Source organism: Oncorhynchus clarkii, chromosome 23 (genome assembly GCF_045791955.1).
Source record: "Oncorhynchus clarkii lewisi isolate Uvic-CL-2024 chromosome 23, UVic_Ocla_1.0, whole genome shotgun sequence".
NCBI lineage: Eukaryota > Metazoa > Chordata > Actinopteri > Salmoniformes > Salmonidae > Oncorhynchus > Oncorhynchus clarkii.
In genome coordinates, this window is record NC_092169.1 from 3,601,725 (window position 1) to 3,621,373 (window position 19,649).

Below are 19,649 nucleotides of genomic sequence, written 5' to 3' on the forward strand. Positions count from 1 at the left end.
TCAGTTCGACTCACGCCTAAGCAAGCAGAACTCTGCTAGGCAAAAAAAAAAAACGAGTGTGCTCGCATACTCCCTTAAGACAGTAGCTTAAAAATGAGGATAAAAGCGGCAATAGTACTGTTTGTCCATTTTGAGACACCGTAGCTAGTATACTATTCCTCAAAATAGTCAGAATTAAGCCAACTCAATAAATCTTATTCGTCATTGAAGAATCCCTAATGTTGACTTATCACAGAGGAAGGGGCGTAGACTTCAGGTTGCCCCCCAAAAATAATTTTGTGCACAAGCAACCCCCAAAAAAACATTGCTGAAGACCAAAACGTCATTATTTACACAAACCGTTCCAAACCGTTTCAGCTGGGACGCATGCAGACGCCTTTAGTGTAGTGCAGTGTTTCTTAATCCTGGTTCCTTGGGACTCAAAGGTTTTGGTTTTTGCCCTAGTACCACACAGCTGATTCAAAATTATCAACTCATCATCAAGCTTTGAATCAGGTGTGTAGTGCTGAGGAAAAAAACTGAACTGTGCACCCCTTTGGATGCCAGGACCAGGATTAAGAAACACTGGTGTAAGGAACGGGGAATTAGTGGTACCCAGAGGTAAGGTATAGGGGAAGAGTGGTACCTGTTTGAGGGCTGAGAGTTTAGGCGAATGCTGGATGTCTCGAAGGCTGGAGTGTTGTGCTGCCAGCTGGTCTGTGATGCGCTTGTACTCAGGGTGCTGTGGCAGCAGTACCAGGCCTGGGTGGTTACACAGCTTCCTCAAGTACTGCAGAGCCTGGAGGGAAGAGGACATTAATAACATAAATAGCAAGTAGGGTTTCCACAGACTTAACATTAATACAGGTCACATTCACATGTGAGAAGCTCAGTAGAGAAAAATACCTGTTTCATGATCAGGGACAATCCAAAAATTACAAAGGCAGTCACATAATGTGTGTGTACCTGGAACACGTGGCCCGTGGCCTTCAGCTTGGGCTTCTCCTCCTCCTGGGTGGAGGCTGTAGAGATGGTGTCCTCCACACCGACCTTGGCCCGGGACTTGGCAAAGTCCTCATACAGCTGAACCTGGGGACAGAGAGACAGATTGTTTGAGCAATGGCAGGCACATAATTGCTCATTTAAAAATAACTTAATGAGTAGTTATTTGGGATGAACATTCTACACAGTGTCTGCAACGTAGTCAATATTAAACACGCACGCAGATTGCATGTATACAAGCTACATACAAGGCTTTCATTTAATGGATTGAAACATTACGTTTTGTAGCAGCCTCAGTTTCTATGGTGACTAGAAAGTGGAAAACACACAAGTGAATGCTTTTCTCTCCAAATGAAGACGGCATCTATAGTACCAGTCAAAAGTTGACTCATTCAAGGGTTTATTTATTTTGAATAGTGAAGACATCAAAACTATGGAAAAACATTGAGTAACCAAAAAAAGTTCAAAATATATTTTATATTTGAGAATCTTAAGTTGCCACCCTTTGCCCTGAGCTTTGCACTCTTGGCATTCTCTCAACCAGTTTCATGAGGTAGTCACCTGGAATGCCTTGTTAAAAATTAATTTGTGGAATTTCTTTCCTTCTTAATGTGTTTGAGCCAATCAGTTGTGACAAGGTAGGGTTGGTATACAGAAGATGGTCTTTTACCAAATAGGGCTAAGTCCATATAATGGCAAGAACAGCTCAAGTAATCAAAGAGAAACAGTCCATCATTACTTTAAGACATGGTCAGTCAATCTAGAAAATGTCAAGTGCTTTGAAAGTTTCTTCAAGTGCAGTCGCAAAAACCATCAAGTGCTACAATAAAACTGACTCTCATGAGGACCATCACAGGAAATGAAATCCGTTACCTCTGCTGCAGAAGATCAGTTCATTAGAGATGCCAGTCTCAGAAAATCGGCAATTGACTGCACCTCAGATTGCAGCCCAAATAAATGCTTCAGAGTTCAAGTAACAGACACATCAACATCAACTGATCAGGAGACTGCATGCATCAGGCTTTCATGGTCGAATTGCTGCAAAGCAACCACTACTAAAGGACACCAATAATAACAAGAAACTTGCTTGGGCCAAGAAACACGAGCAATGGGCATTAGGCTTGTGAAAATCTGTTGTTTGGGCTGATGAGTCCAAATTGGAGATTTTTGGTACCAACCGCCGTGTCTTTGTGAGACGCAGTGTGGGTGAACGGATGGTACTGTACGTGGCGTTGTAAGTGTTTCAAGGTGGGCCCTCCATGTGGCGTACCTGTAGAGGGCTGAGGTTGCAGTAGTAGTCCTGGATGATCTTGGGGGGCAGGTCCTGCAGCACGTCCTTTTTCATCCTCCTCAAGAGGAAGGGCAGAACTTGGCGATGCAGCGCCTCCATGGCCAGCACCCCTGAAGGGGAACACCGTCATTACAAGATACTAACACCACTGTCAGTGTGAGAGTGTAAAGACAGCATCTTCAGGGTCATGTTTATTAGGGCACACCATATGCTACGGAAACCAACAAGGGTTTCTTAAGTACAGATGGCACTAAAATGAAGAAACGGCAAGGCACTAAATAGGGTTGTGACAATACCAGTATCGCAACACACTGAAATATTGTGGCAATGAAACAAAAACAAAGCAGATTTGAAAGTCTAGGTTTGTTTGACATGACATCTCGCCAATTACTGTTTGAAAAATATTTTAATGAAGGGGGGGGGGAAGAGAGTCAGATCTTTGACCTAAATGTGGTGTCGTTCTAAACACTAAATCAACAGCACGTGGAGGAGGCATACAAGGTAATGTGGATGGAGAAGGAAATTAATTGCTTTACAATGACCATCAAGATGTACCCTTTCCATGCACACCAAATATGTTTGCTTTTTTTTTTTTATTTGGTTTTTGCACTCTTCACCTAGATTGCATACTCTAAAAACACGACCATAGTGTATGATCAATGGCAGTGGGGGGGATTCTTATGACATTGCCAACAGTAAGATTTGAGTTTGCTTTCCGAAAAAGACTAGGGTCCAGATTAACACACTTCTTACAAAAACTTAACCTCTTAAGGATCCATCCTTTTTTTAAACATTTAAAAAAAAAAAAAAAAATGTTTTAAAATGTTGCCAAAAATGACACCCAACGCTAACTGCCTGAAGCTCAGGACCTGAAGCAAGGATATGCATATTCTTGATACCATTTGAAACAAACCAGTAAAGTTTGTGGAAATGCGAAATTAATGTAGGTTAATATAACACCTTAGAGCTGGTAAAAGATAAAGAATAAAAACATTGAGTTTATTTTTGGTACCATCTTTGAAATGCAAGAGAAAGGCCATTATATATTATTACAGCCCAGGTGCAATTTAGATTTTGGCCACTAGATGGCAGCAGTGCATGTGCAACATTTTAGACTGATCGAATGAATCATTGCATATCTGTTAAAAATGTTGATTCAAGACTGCCCAAATGTGCCTAACTGGTTTATTAATACATTTAAGTTCATAATTATGTACTCAAACAATAGCATGGTATTATTTCACTGTAATAGCTACTGTAATTTGGACAGTGCAGTTAGCTTAAATTAATGTTAATCTTTCTGCCCATCAGATGTCTACGTCCTGGGATTTTCTTGCTAATCACATTAGACTGCGTTTGCTCAACCGTCCCGGGGGGGGGGACACACCAATCCGTTACCAACAAAAGAGTTAAGATATTGCTGAGGAATTGCACTTTAGATAATGATTTTCTTACAAACTTCTCAAATATCATACGATTAAGAATTGTTACGATTTAGCTAGCCATCTAGCTATGGCAATCATGTTAGCATATTTCATACTGAGATTCCTGTCCTAAAACATGTTCTAGGGTTTAAAATAATCAATACTGAAACGTTCAGATGAAGTTTGAGTGAATTAAACATGAATTTATTCTCTCACTGCCCTGAGTTTAAGGGTTTAGCCATCTTTGGGAATGAAAAACATTTCCAATAAACGTATTTAAGAAACTACATTTGTTCTTGACCTTTTGCTTAAGGAGAAAGGAGAAACATAAATAGCACAAGACATTTTTCAAGAACCATTGAGGAATAGCAACTTGCTTACCTTTCTTCTTAAGTCTATCGTTAAATTTAAAAAAATGGCAGTTAAGAAATGTCTTAAGGTTTTGTGAATCTAGGCCCAGGGCTGTACCTTTCAAATGAAGAGTTTAATAGGTTAAAGGAACAAAGAGTCATCTGCGTCGGGCTAATTTTTGCCATGAAAAATTGCAATTTTGCAAAATTGCAATTTCCTCACAACCTATTTCAAGTGCCAAATGAACAAGATCCAGCTTCCGTGCACTCAGGGCTGATGACCACACCAAAATCAGATCTTACCGGCCTCCTGCTCACGCGATGAGCTCTTGGCATCACGGCTGGCCAGGATGGGCTTGCCGTAGCGGGCAGCAAACTGGCGTTCTGTGCCCAGGAAGCCGGGCATGAGGAAGTCAAAGAGCGACCACAGCTCCAGAACATTATTCTGGGGAGAGGTGGGAGAAGGAGAAAAAGAGAGAGCGAGTTGTATTAGACTGAAATAAACACTAAGATTTACTAGTACTCAATGCTTGGGTTTAACTAATCCAAAATAAATCTGCAGCAGAGTAGATAATAAGCACAATCTACCCTACATTACCATTAATGTCATAGGCTTGGCATAAAGTCCTTACTTCATTTCATCTACTAATACACCTGTCAATGTAAAACTAATACATCCAACCAACCCACAGAGTGGAGGAACTGGAATCATTAGGCCAGAATAGAGAAATGATTAGGCAACATGAATCTAATGCAGTGAGGATCATGGTTTAAAGATTAGTACCAAAACAAACGCACTGCAAGTGTGTTAGCAACTTAAAATCAGATGCATTTCCACTGCAGAAGCCTCATTCTTCACTGATTAAAATGGAAAACGTTTCATGCCCCCACCTGGATGGGCGTTCCTGATAGGATAACTCGGAAGTTGGCGGCCAACTGCTTTATGGCTTTTGAGAGCTTGGTCTTCCCGTTCTTGATCACATGGCCCTCGTCGAGGATACAATAATTGAATTTTACATTCCTAAAACAAAAAATGAAACATAAGTTACTTATATAATCACTTATCCAGCCTTCCAAATAAGATAATCATATAAATAAATCACCTAAAAAAGTCAATGTCGTTCCGTACAACATCGTAAGAGGCTACTACCAGGTTGTGCTTTTTCACTTGATGCTGTAAACTGCAAAATAAAAATTTCAACGTGAATAATTGAAACAAATGACGCTGTGTTCTACTCAATCTCTGTGGTGGAATCATGTGCATGTTTGGGTGGGTCAGGGTCGGTACAGGGGTCTTACCGTGCTCGCTCTGTAGGGGGTCCCGTGTAGTGCAGTGGGTTCAGGTACTCTTTGGTGCAGAACTTGCCCACCTCATCCACCCAGTGACCTGTCAGGGTGGGGGGGCACACCACCAGAGAGGGTAGGGGGGTGCTGTCTGCCGCCTTGGTTTTGGCATACTCCTGTGCCCTGTACACAATATAACAATTAACATGACAACTCCTTTTACAACAGAGGAGCCTCTCCAATGTGCTGACGGTGTACATTTGAAATTCAAACTGTGGGCGCATTTCAAGACAACTACACTGCAGTTGCCTGACAGATTTCACAATGCCTGGATATGTATTTAGTAGGGATGTAACAATTTAGTGATACAATTGTGTCGGGGACCGATGCGTATCTTAAACATAAAGATACATTTAAAAAATAATAAAAAATAAATAAAATAGGTCCGTGAACCCCAAACCGATCCAAATGTAGCATGCGTCGGTCAGAAAATCGATTCAAACTTTACGAATCACCGGATCAAATTATTTCGCATATTATTCTTTCTACCCTCAAAAATACAGTTCATCTTTAGTCAAAATGGATGTGTCCTCTCCTTCAGTGTCAAACTTCATGTAACCAGGGACCAAACAAAACAAAATAAATGTAATCGGAGGCACTGGTGCTCCCAACCTAAGTCAGGAGCACCAGAAAATAACTAACAAATATTTAACTATTCCATTACTCAAAATGAAAGTGGGTCTAATTAAATGTAATCATCGTAAAGGTAGAATAAACCTCTAGAATGACATGGCTGCCAAAGTTTTTGTATTTATTTTCGGTAATACCAATTATCCCAAAGACATTCTTTAAAAACTATACTCAGACTAAGAGCAAATAACATTTATAGAATACAAAAGGGAACATTTTACATCTTCCTAAATCAGAGGGTGGTTTTAACCTTAGATTTGTAATTGTATCAACTAGCTACCCAAGGCTTTAACTCGAGACATCTAGTTAAATGTGTTAAAGAGGAACAATGGGTACATATTGAAGATGCACATGCTCATCTCTAGACTCTAAACCAAAAATCACTCCCTAAAAACACAACCTTACAGAATAATCCTTGGATAGCTTTTCAGAAATCACTTATTAAAAATGTCCCATGTGGACCAATTTAAGGCACAAGTGACTTTGCAACAGGAAATACATTTATTTCCATGACAAAATTCAAATGCAATTTTGGACTGACTAATGTAGATTTAGTTAAACATTACATATGAAGACATTCAGAGCAACCTAGAGGTAATCTTGCTTTGAGTCAGAAAAGGATGCTCATGATAGGGAAGGTATACAAAACCTTGCAGAGAACATATCCAACTAAAAATCTCTTGGTTCCAATAGTTTATATTTTTATCTAAGACTTAAAAAGAACTGATGGCACAAGGAGGGAAAGTTTAAGCATAACTAATAAAATTAGGTTCAAAATGTAGACTTAGTCCAATATAAACTAACGTATCAAATTTATTATACAAGACAATTCACATTCTACAGCACAATGTCAGAGTCATGTCTTACAGTGCATTCGGAAAGTATTTCAGACCCCTTCCTCCACATTGTTACTTTACAAAAATAAAATAAAAACAGAAACACCTTATTTACATAAGTATTCATAAGATCCTTTGCTATGAGACTCGACATTGAGCTCAGGTTTTCCATTCATCATCCTTCAGATGTTTCCACAACTTCCACCTGTGTTAAATTCAGAGCAAAAACCAAGCCATGAGGTTGAAGGAATTGTCCGTAGAGCTCAGACAGGATTGTGTCGGGGCACAGATCTGGGGAAGGGTAACAAAAAATGTCTGCAGCATTTAAGGTCCAAGAACAGTGGTCTCCATTCTTAAATGGAAGAAGTTAGGAACCACCATTCCTAGAGCTGGCTGCCCGACCAAACTGACCAATCGGGGGAGAAGGGCCTTGGTCAGGGAGGTGACCAAGAACCCAATGGTCACTGACAGAGCTCCTCTGTGGAGATGGGAGAACCTCCCAGAAGGACAACCATCTCTGTAGCACTCCACCAAATCAGGCATTTATGGTAGAGTGGCCAGATGTCACTCAGTTAAAAAAGGCACATGACAGCCCCCTTGGAGTTTGCCAAAGGGCACCTTAATGGACTCTCAGACCATGAGAAAAAAGATTGAACTCCTTGGCCTGAATGCCAAGAGTCACATCTGGAGGAAACCTGGCACCATCACTACAGTGAAGTATGGTGGTGGCAGTATCATGCTGTGGGAATGTTTTTCAGGGGTAGGGACTGGGAGACCAGTCAGGATAGAGGGAAAGACAAAACGGAGCAAAGTACAGAAAGATCCTTGACAGGTAATATGGAGGAGGTCTTTAGATCTTGTTGGGCTAGACTCAAGCCGTTTACACTGTAGCAATGGCGCAACTATGACGCTAACAAATCTGCACTCACTTGTTTCTCTATGGTACTCGGAAACAAAATGGTACAGGGGAAGCCTCGATTATAAACCCCTTAACATAATTATCTAGGATAATTTTCATAGTAACCGTGCGCCAAAAATGAAACCTAAGTATTTTATTGAATATGCAACCAAATTCATCGCACTTTAGAGCCCTGCATATAATTGTGTGTTGACAATCATTAAATCTACCAGTCATTTTGCATGCCGAACAACCCAAGGCAATATCAGTAGCCTAGTCAAACTGCTCGCTGGGCCCAGCTTCGCATGCTGACCAAAGCAAGGTAGGCAGATCGTTTCTGATCTTGCACATGTGCGCGGCACCTACAGCATGCAAATATGGCTTGTGATATTCAGCCTCATGAGTTGCGTAAACTAGGGCTGTGGTGGTCATGAAATCGTCAGCCGGTGCTTGTCCAGCAAATAACTACCGGTCTCAAGCTAATTGACAATTAAAACACATTTAGCATCTACAGGCTTCCACGCATAGCCTACAAGCCACTGGAACACTTAACAGTCTACGCAATCACAATAAATCAGTTTTACACCGGTCTAAAGAAACATGACATTTAGAAAATGTATATTTCAGAAGAACAGACTAGCATATCTAAGTAAACCTTTGTTAGGCCCTGATCTGGCTATGCCGTACGGCTGTGGGCTACACTAGTTCATTTAGCAGATAAGATTTGCTCACAATTCCGTGGCATTACTTTATAGTATGAAGAATACAATAACACAGCTGAATAAAATACAGGATATTTTCTGCAAACTATTTGAAGGAGAGCACACATGCAGCTATTCTGTGTTGAGCGGTTAACAAAGAAACAGGCTCTCCTATACGCTTCATTCGGGAGTCGTTTATGCAACTTTAGTTGCGAGACAAACGTTGGGCTGTGTGATTTGATTACATTCTAAATCTGCATGATGTGACTGAGGATTAGGAAAAAAAAAAGTTGCATGAAAGGCATGAGCTCTGCTTTGTTTGTTTTTTTTGCACACACTTCAGCCTCTCATTCACAATTTTACAAGCTCTTTATAATGCCTTGAATTTTCAGGCGGAATCCCCTTTGTATGGCTGTAATACCCCCTTTAAAAAAAAAATCCCTGTTGCGGCCAGTGGCCGCTGTGCTGAATAATTCATTATAATTCCTTTCTCCTGGCTGCGTGCTCCTCTCACATATCTCAAGTCTTATTAGCTAATGCCCGGCATGTAGTCGGGTCCTTCTCACATGCTACAAAACACAGACATGGTCGGAGATGCAACTGCACACATCATTATCGAATTACGAGGTGCATATTGAAGATGTTGGAAGAACTGTCCAGATTTACTTTGTCAGCCAACAAGATGAGTAGGCCTAACGAACAGCAAAAGCCTATGTCAATCTATTATTGCCCATAGTACAAAAGTTAACCCATTCTATTGGGCAACTTGTCCTACTGTGCGAGAAATAAAAATTCCAAAACATAGCCTGGGACGGTTGTGGGATGCGATAGATGCCAAGTTACTAACCACGAGCATCAAGACCTTTAAAAGCAATGAGGCTGATGCAACAGCGCAGAACGTTTGTTGATAAGCGCAGCAATGCTCACACAGCAGTAGGCAAAACACCATTCTCAAAAGTGACGGCAAAATCGATTATGCATGTAATGCTTTATTATAAAAAGGTGCATTTGTATGAAATTCTTCCCCAAACTTAACTCACGCGCCACCTATGTATGCCAGTCTAATCCACTTTACAACCAGTGCAATGTGCTTAAATTAAGTTTTGGACACTTTAGTTATGATACAAGCCTTATCAAAACATATAGGCCTATGGGCTAGGCTACATGAGGTGTGTGAATAGGATTTGAAAAAGGCAGCAAAATGGCATGCGGTATTTGCCTTACTACACACAAGCTGGGCATCATTCACAAGTGATAGTCGCAAGTGATAGTCGCAAGTGATAGTCGCAAGTGATACGCTAATATTGTCACCCATCAGGCTATTCTTGATATATACAAAACGTGTGCGAAATTAGTTGGGATTTAGAATGGACCAGTAACATGCACCCGTCTCGGAACGGCGGGAGGATGCTTTTCCTGTGGTTCATTTTCATGCCAGGTAAGCTATACTCATTGTGTCGCTTTGTAACATGTGCTTAATATTAGTAAAGTTGATAAATATAGTAGGCCTAGCCTATAGAAAGCTGATGGGATCCTGTTTTTAATAGAGGCGATCAAAACTCAGTTCTCACAAAATTGCATAGCCAATACAAATGTTGCGCAACATGAGCTCTCATGAAGTGTTTGATTAGATTTGATTACATTTGCATTGATGTCAGAGTGATTAGAGGGACAATAGCGTGCCGAGTACCAGGCAGTAGGCTACTGACCATCAGAAAAATCAGCGCTTAGTTACCATGACTAAACAGTGTGGTGGTATAACGGTCACCGCAACAGCCCTAGTGACAACCTACGTAATTTACCAGGTTGTCATCTACATTGCTTTCAGAAAGTGTTCACAATCCTATACTTGACATTTTGTTGTGTTACAAAGTGGGATTCAAATGTATATTTTTTTTTAAATACAAATCTACACAAAATACTCTGTCAGTGGAAGAAAAATGCTAACATTTGTAAAAAAAATAATAATAAAAACAATCTTGATTCGGTAAGTATTCAACCCCAAGTCAATACATGTTTGAAGTGATGACAGCTGTGAGTCTTTCTGGGTAAGTCTACGAGAGCTTTCCACATCTAGATTGTGCAACATTAGCCTATTATTATTTTGAAAATTCTTCAAGCTCTGTCAAATTGGTTGATCACTGTTAGACAACCATTGAGGTCTTTCCATAGATTTTCAAGCATATTTAAGTAAACTCTGCCACTTAAGAACATTCACCGTCTTCTTGGTAACCTACTCCAGTGTAGAGTTGGCCTCGTGTTTTAGGTAATTGTCCTGCTGAAAGAAGACCACCAGGTTTTCCCTCTTGGATTTTGCCTGTGCTAACTCCCTAGTCCTTAACAATTACAAGGATACCCATAACATGATGCAGCCAGCACTATGCTTGAAAATATGGAGTGGTAATGTTGTATTGGATTGAACCCAAACATAATTTGTATTCAGGATGAAAGGTTAATGCTTTGCCACATTTTTTAAAAACTTTAGTGCCTTGTTGCAAACAGGATGCAGGAAGACTGTTTCTGTACAGGCTTCCTTCCACTCGGGCAATGAGGTTAGTATTGTAGCGTAACTACAATGTTGATCCATCAGTTCTCCTATCCCAGCCATTAGTCACCATTGGCCTAATGGAGAAAATCATTGAGCAGTTTCCTTCCTCTCCGACAACAGAGTTCAAAAGGACGCCTGTATCTTTGTAGTGACTGGGTGTATTGATACACCACCCAAAGAGTAATTAATAATTGTGCCATGCGCAAAGGGATATTCAATGACAGCTTTTTTATTTAACCATGCAAGGCATTGGAAAATCTCCCTGGTCTGTGTGGTTGAAACGGTTTGAAATTCACTGGTCGACTGACGGACCTAACAGATAATTGTGTGTGGGGTAGAGATGTAGTCATTCAAATATCACCTTAAACACCATTATTGCACACAGAGCGAGGTCATGCAACTTGTGACTTTAGGAAAATATTTAGGCTTGCCTTGAAAAGGTTGATGGCGCCGAAGAGGATGGCTGACATTTCACATGCTCCTAACGAACCGAGCTGCAATACAGAAGTGGTCAGATGACGCGGATGCTACAGGACTGTTTTGCTAGTACAGACTGGAATATGTTCCGGGATTCATCCAATGGCATTGAGGAGTATACTACCTCAGTCATAGGTTTCATCAATAAGTGCATCGATGACATCGTACCAACAGTGACCGTAAGTACATATCCCAACCAGAAGCCATGGATTACAGGTAACATCCGCATCGAGCTAAAGGCTAGAGCTGCCGCTTTCAAGGAGCGAGACACTCAGCAGGATTTCTTATAAGCGTCCGGATATGTGACAAACCGTCGCAGGCAAAGCGTCAATACAGGATTAAGACTGAATCCTACTACACGGACACTCAGATTTGGCAGAGGTTGAAAACTATTAGGAGCTACAAAGGGAAACACAGCCGCGAGCTGCCCAGTGACAAGAGCCTACCAGACAAGCCAAATGCCTTTCATGCTCACTTCGAGGCAAGCAACACTGAAGCACCAGCTGTTCTGGATGACTGTGATAAGTTGGTAGCCGATGTGAGCAAGACCTTTAAACCGGTCAACATTCACAAAGCCGCAGGGCCAGACGGATTACCAGAACGCATACTCAAAGCATGCGGACCAACTGGCAAGCGTCTACGCTGACATTTCCAACCTCTCCCTGACAGAGTCTGTAATACCTACATGTTTCAAGCAGACCACCATAGTCCCTGTGCCCAGTCCCTGTGCCCACAAAGCTCATCACTAAGCTAAGGACCCTGGTACTAAAACATCTCCCTCTGCAACTGAATCCCAGACTTCCTGACAGGCTACCCCCAGGTGGTAAGGGTAGGCAACAACATGTCTGCCACGCTGATCCTCAACACTGGGACCCCTCAGGGGTGTGTACTGAGTCCCCCTACTGTACTCCCTGTTCACCTACAACTGCGTGGCCAAACACGATGCCAACACCATCATTAAGTTTGCTGATGACAGTGGTAGGCCTGATCACCGACAGCGATGAGACCGCCTATAGGGAGGTGGTCAGAGAACTGGCAGTGGGGTGCCAGGACAACCTCTCCCTCAATGTGCTCAAGACTAAGGAGCTGATCGTGGACTACAGGATAAGGCGGGCCGAACAGGCCCCCATTAACGTCGACGGGGCTGTAGTGGAGCAGGGTCGAGAGTTTCAAGTTCCTTGGTGTCCACATCACCAACAAACTATCATGGTCCAAACACACCAAGACAGTTGTGAAGAGGGCACCAAAAACTTTTCCCCCTCAGGAGACTGAAAAGATTTGGCATGGGTCCCCGGATCCTCAAGAAGTTCTACAGCTGCACCGTCGGGCACCGGTTGCATCACCGCCTGGTATGGAGACTGCTCGGTATCTGACCGTAAGGCGCTAGAGGGTAGTGCGTACGGGCAAGCTTCCTGCCATCCATACAATAGGCAGAGGAATGAGGAAAGCCCATAAAATTGTCAGACTCCAGTCATACTGTTCTCTGCTACTACACAGCAAGTACCGGAGTGCAAAGTCTAGAACCAAAAAGCTCCTTTACAGCTTCTACCACCAAGCAAAGAGAGTGCTGCACAACAGACTATTTACATTCACACCCCCCTCCATTTGTTTTGTACACTGCTGCTCCTCACGTTTATTATTTATGCAGTCACCCCTAAATGGAAAATGACTCAGTACCCCACATATATAGCCTCGTCATTTTATTCTGCTACTTTATTATTTTAATTTGATAAATATTTTCTTGACTCTTCTTGAACTGCACTGTTATAGGCTTGTAAGTAAGCATGTCACGGTAAAGTCCACACTTGTAGTCGGCACATGTGACAGTTTGATTTGAATATAGACATTTTTAGAAATGAATTACATGTTTTGAGTCAATTACTGACATTATGCGGTATTGTGTGTAGGCCAGTAACAAGCAACTTTATCCATTTTAAATTCAGGCTGTAACAAACTGTGGAAAGAGTCAAGGGGTGTGAATTCTTTCTGAAGGCATGTGCTGTTGAAAATGGGGCTTACAATAGATTTGATTTTGATTATTCAGATTCACCATGAGCAATAGTTTTGGTATTTTTGCAATGTGTATATGGTACAATGTGTATATTGTAATTTTGTACTATGAAAATAAACTTTCCCTGTATAACGAGGACAGCGATCATGTTTGCGAGGCGCACTGCATGGCCGAAGCCAGAGATCACTCTGCAAAGACTTCCAAATGGTCAAAACCATTCGATTTTGAGATGGGGTGAAATCCAAAGTTGTGCTGTATTTTAAAATTGTCTCTCATCTGTAATTTGTAAACGATAAATATTGATACATTACTAGCTCAAACACTTAATTCAGAGATTAGTGGAGCAGCAGTGTAAGGCACTGCATCATAGAGCTAGAGGTATCACAGTCCGGGATCGAACCTGGGTTCTGTAGTATCACAACCAGCAGTGATTGGGAGTCCCATAGAGCAGCTCACAATTGGCCCAGCGTCGTCCGGGTCAGAGGAAGGTTTGGCCGGGGTAGGCCGTCATTGTAAGTAAGAATTTGTTCTTAACCGACTTCCCTAGTTAAATAAAAAAAAAAAGTACACTTTTTTTTTATGTGTTACTTAATTTGCTAAAATTACAAGTTAATTAGTGGGGGAGTAAAACTATAGGCTACATTGACCCCCTAATCTGGTAGAAGGCTGATAGATACCTAGTCTCCCTTGTGTCTCAGCTCCATATATAGTCCATACACATGCATAACTCCCACACAAAACACCCAGCTCATGAGCGCCATATCAGCAGCAGGTTAATTTATAAAGGAAAATTGTGGTTATTCAACAAATGTTAATGTATTGAATCAGATCGTTCTCTAATCAAACCGAAACGCTTCAAACTAAAAAACATAGTTCCTGTATCGTATTGAGCACATGCATCTAGATAGGCATGGTCTTGAAAAGGAAAGAGGCACATCCCTAGTATTTAGCATATCACCTTACCACATTCTGACATAGCAATATGATGCCAAACTGCGCAGTTGATGACATGCAACCATTTGTTGATAAATGCAGCACAACTGCAATATAGTCGGCCTAGAACGTAAGTAGTGTGTGGTCATGCAGTTCAGTACCTGAGGTAGTGGTCCCCAGCCAGGATGCAGATGGACTGCAGGGTCTTGCCCAGTCCCATGTCATCACAGAGAATACCGTGGAGCTTGTACTTGTTCAGGAAGGACAGCCAGTTCACTCCGTCCTGGAGAGATCAAAGTTATTGAAACTGTCTATCAAATAATTTTACATACTAGCTATGACAGAGCAGACCACCATGGGATGCAATGAGCTGTTGCACTGTGTTTGTGAGTCAAAGGATTCACGCAAACATCTTCACCGTGCTTATATTGATTGTACGAGATGGACTACATAGAATTCGAACTGCACAAATCACTTTGTATCCCAAACAACTAATCAAACACTGAATGTCACAGTGGCATGCTTATTCTGCACCAGTCTAGATGAGTTTATGCTGGGGTATAAAAACTGAGCGTAGTCCTATCCATTGTTGACCAGCAGAAGTTTTATTCCAAAACTCTGCAGGGTTCCATTACACTAGAGAGATAGATGTTGGGCTCAGCAGGATACCAGCAGAGTACACAAGCCCATCAATTCTACCATTTTTTATTTTATTTGTTCTGTCCAAAAAGTAATTTGTCAGCAGCAGCCGACATCCCTGCAGCATTTAAAAGCAATCCCTTTTTGTAGAGCTTTGCCAAAAAACAATGACACTAAAAATGAAGTGGAAAGTGCTGAATAGGTAACATTTACCATTACTTTTTTTACTTTGCACAAAATAATCCAAAACGAATTGCAAATACATCCAGGTTACCTTCAGAATAATTTGTGCCGTCGGGAAGTATTCAGACCACTTGACTTTTCCAAATTGTTATGTTACAGCCTGATTCTTTTAAAGTATATCCTTAGTAATCTACGCACAATACTCCATAATGACATAGCGAGAAAGTTTAGCAGATATTAAATAAACACAAATGCCTTAATTAGATAAGTATTCAGACCCTTTGCTATGAGATTCGAAATTGAGCTCAGGTGCATTCTGTTTTCATTGATCATCCTTGAGATGTTTCTACAACTTGATTCGAGTCCACCTGTGGTAAATTCAATTGATTGGACATGATTTGGAAAGGCACACACCCATCTCTATAAAAACGTCCCACAGTTGACAGTGCATGTCAGAGGAAAAACAAACCCAGGAGGTCGAAGGAATTGCCTGTAAAGCTCCGAGACAGGATTGTGCTGAGGCACAGATCTGGGGAAGGGTACCAAAAAAATTCTGCAGCATTGAAGGTCCAAGGACAGTGGTCTTTATCATTCTTAAATGGAAGAAGTTTGGAGCCTCCAAGACTATTCCTAGAGCTGGCTGCCCGGCCAAACTGACCAATTGGGGGAGAAGGGCCTTGGTCAGGGAGGTGACCAAGAACCCAATGGTCACTGACAGAGCTCCTGAGTTACTCTGGAGATGGGAGAACCTTCCAGAAGGACAACCATCTCTGCAGCACTCCACCAAGTGGCGAGACAGAAGACACTGCTCAGTAAAAAAAAGAGGCACTTGACAGCCTGCTTGGAGTTTGCCAAAAGGTACCTAGACGACTCTCGGAACATAAAAAAAAGGAATCTCAGGTCTGATGAAACCTAGATTAACTTTGAGCCTGAAAGGCAAGTGTCACATCTGGAGGAAACCAGGTACCGCTCATCACCTGGCCAATACCACCCCTACGGTGAAGCATGGTGGTGGCAGTATCATGCTGTGGGGATGTTTTTCAGCAGCAGGGACTGGGAGACGAGTCAGGATCAAGGGAAAGGGGAACCAAGGTAAGTAGAGAGATCACTGAGGTAAACCTGCTCAAGAGTGGCATTGTCATGCTGGAGGCTCATGTCAGGATGAGACTGCAGGAAGGGTACCACATGAAGGAGGATGTCTTCCCTGTAACGCACAGCGTTGAGATTGCCTGCAATGACAACAAGCGCAGTCTGATGCTGTGACACCGCCCCAGACCATGACGGACCCTCCACCTCCAAATCGTTCCCGCTCCAGAGTACAGGCCTAGGTGTAATGCTCATTCCTTCGACGATAAACGCAAATCCGACAATCACACCTGGTTAGAAAAAAGCAAGCCCTCCATTTGGCAAATCTGACCATAATTCTATCCTCCTGATTCCTGCTTACAAGCAAAAACTAAAGCAGGAAGTACCAGTGACTCACTCAATACAGAAGTGGTCAGGTGACACGCATGACACTACAGGACTGTTTTGCTAGCACAGACTGGAATATGTTCCGGGATTCATCCAATGGCATTGAGGAGTATACCACCTCAGGTCATAGGTTTCATCAATAAGTGCATTGACGACAGTCCCCACAGCAACCGTACGTACATATCCCAACCTGAAGCCATAGATAATAGGCAACATCCACATCGAGCTAAAGGCTAGAGCTGCCACTTAAGGAGCGGGACACTAATCCGGACGCTTATAAGACATCCCACTATGCCCTCAGATGAACCATCAAACAGGCAAAGCTTCAATACAGGACCTAGATTCTACACCGGCTCTGACGCTCGTTTGATATAGCAGGGCTTGAAAACTATTAGGGACTACAAAGGGAAACCCAGCCATGAGCTGCCCAATGAGGCTGAATGCCTGTTTTGCTCGCTTCGAAGCAAGCAACACTGAAGCATGCACGAGAGCACCAGCTGTTCTGGATGACTGTGATAATGCTCTCTGTAGCCGATGTGAACAAAACCTTTAAAGAGGTCAACATTCACAAAGCCGCAGGGCCATGTAGATAAGCAGGACTTGTACTCAAAGCATGTACGGATCAACGGTCAAGTCGCTAACTGACATTTTCAACCTCTCCCTGACTGAGTCTGTAATACCTACATGTTTCAAGCAGACCACCATAGTCCCTGTGCCCAATGAAGCAAAGGTAACCTGCATAAATGATAACCGCCCCTTAGCACTCACGTCAGTAGCCATGAAGTGCTTTGAAAGGCTAGTAATGGTTCACAACAGCATCCTCTGACACCCTAGACCCACTCCAATACCGCCCCAACAGATGCAGTCGCACTCCACACTGCCCTTTCCCACCTGGACAAAAGGAACCCATATGTAAGAATGCTGTTCACTGACTACAGCTCAGCTTTAAACACCATCGTGCTCACAAAGCTCATCACTAAGCTAAGCACCCTGGGATTTAAACACCTCCCTCTGCAACTGGATCCCAGACTTCCTGACAGACCACCCCCAGTTGGTAAGAGGCAACACGTTTGCCACGCTGATCCTCAACACTGGGGCCCCTCAGGGGTATGTGCTTAATCCCCTCCTGTATTCCCCGTTTACCCACGACTGCGTGGCCAAACACGACTCCAACATCTCATTAAGTTTGCTGATGAGTGGTAGGCCTGATCACCGACAAGACGGCCTGTAGGTTGGTGGTCAGAACTGGCAGTGTGGTGCCAGGACAACAACCTCTCCCTCAATGTGAGCAAGACTAAGGAGCTGATCGTGGACTACAGGATAAGGCGGGCCAAACAGGCCCCCATTAACATCGACGGGGCAGTAGTGGAGCGGGTCGAGAGTTTCAAGTTCCTTGTTGTCCACGTCACCGAACGGTCCAAACATACCAAGACAGTCATGAAGAGGGCACGACAATGCTTAATCCCCCTCAGGAGACTGAAAAGATTTGGCAGGGTCCCTAGATCCTCAAAAGGTTCTACAGGTTGCACCATCGAGAGCATCACTGCCTGGCATGGCAACTGCTCGGCATTTGACCGTAAGTCACTGGGGCCAAGCTTCCTGCCATACTGGACCTATGTAATAGGCAGAGGAAAGCCCATAAAATTGTCATACTCCAGTCACCCAAGTCAAACTTCTCTCTGCTACCGCACAGGAAGCGGTACCAGAGCGCCAAGTCTAGGACCAAAAGGCTCCACAACAGCGTCTACCCAAAAGCCATAAAACTGCTGAGCAATTAATAAAATCGCCACCGGACAATTTACATTGACCCCTCCCTTTTGTACACTGCTACTACTCGCTGTTTATTAACTATGCAGTCACTTCACCCCCACCTACATGTACAAATTACCTCAACTAACCTGTACCCCCACACACTAACTCCGTACCGGTGCCCCCTGTATATAGCCTCGATATTGTTATTCTTATTGTGTTACTTTTTATTGTAGTCTACTTGGTAAATATTTTCTTAACTCTTCTTGAACTGCACTGTTTGTTAAGGGCTTGTAAGTAAGCATTTCACGGTAAAGTCGACACTTGTATTCGGCACGTGACAAATAAAGTTTGATATTGTTTTTATGCAGAGTTTTTATGTTAGCATTACAATCTGTCACCAATTGTAGGCGATTGACATGTTGGCAGTTCGGCAAGGGAATGATAAGTTAATTACCCCAGTGAAATCAGCGTCATGTTTGCAATATCACAAATAAAGGTCTGGGGTTGAGTACTGACGTTAGCTTCAGCTGTACGCTAGCTAGCAAAGTTAGCCAGCTAGAATTACATTCAGCATTCACATAAAACTAACTAGCAAGCTACCGGTATCTTTCTTTGTAAAGTGCTGTATCTTGTCTGGAAATCATTTTGCTGAACAGTAAATTAAGAGTTCAAAGTTCTGCATTAGTCAAGTGTGTTAAATTTGTGCAGCATGAGTGGGTAGGAAGCAAGATGCAGCCTACATGTTCCTCAAGGACAGGCAATGTGTGAGTTGCGCCGGGTGTAGCTTGCCGTAGTTTGACACAGTGCACATGTAGTCAAGGGCTAACAGCGGTTCTACCGATTGTTTATGTATGACTGTTAGAGATGGATCAATAAAACAGACAAGTAAAAAGACAGACGTGTAAACAGATTTGCAAACACACCTGCTGATACTTGCGGAGCTCAGCCTGGATGGGCACAGGGATCTTGTAGTTCTCCAGCTTCCTGCTGTCAAGCAGCTGCTCCAGAAAGTGACGCTCTCTGGCCTTCTGGCGAATCAGATCATCCGACATGGTGGGAGGGTCCGGGATACCAGCCTAAATTTTTTTTAAAAAAAGATAGTTTGAGGCCGATAAATTCAAACCCCTTTCACACCCTTAAGCCAAACAAAGCCCAAATATACTTTGCTGGCCTGGTTT

The 19,649-nt window shown here is 42.6% G+C and overlaps 1 protein-coding gene across 2 annotated transcripts in view; it reads right to left on the reverse strand.

Annotated features, from left to right (window-relative positions):
• The window catches only part of LOC139381355 (TATA-binding protein-associated factor 172-like), a 64,786-nt gene that overhangs the window by 2,674 nt on the left and 42,463 nt on the right, over window positions 1-19,649 (reverse strand). For both annotated transcript variants that reach the window (XM_071124821.1, XM_071124822.1), the window contains 9 exons: window positions 19,395-19,547; window positions 14,586-14,707; window positions 5,346-5,513; window positions 5,150-5,227; window positions 4,938-5,067; window positions 4,350-4,491; window positions 2,252-2,382; window positions 946-1,068; window positions 626-778 (listed from right to left, as the gene is read on the reverse strand). In XM_071124821.1, coding sequence (XP_070980922.1) covers window positions 626-778; window positions 946-1,068; window positions 2,252-2,382; window positions 4,350-4,491; window positions 4,938-5,067; window positions 5,150-5,227; window positions 5,346-5,513; window positions 14,586-14,707; window positions 19,395-19,547 — 1,200 coding nt within the window. The remainder of the gene's footprint in view (window positions 1-625; window positions 779-945; window positions 1,069-2,251; window positions 2,383-4,349; window positions 4,492-4,937; window positions 5,068-5,149; window positions 5,228-5,345; window positions 5,514-14,585; window positions 14,708-19,394; window positions 19,548-19,649) is intronic.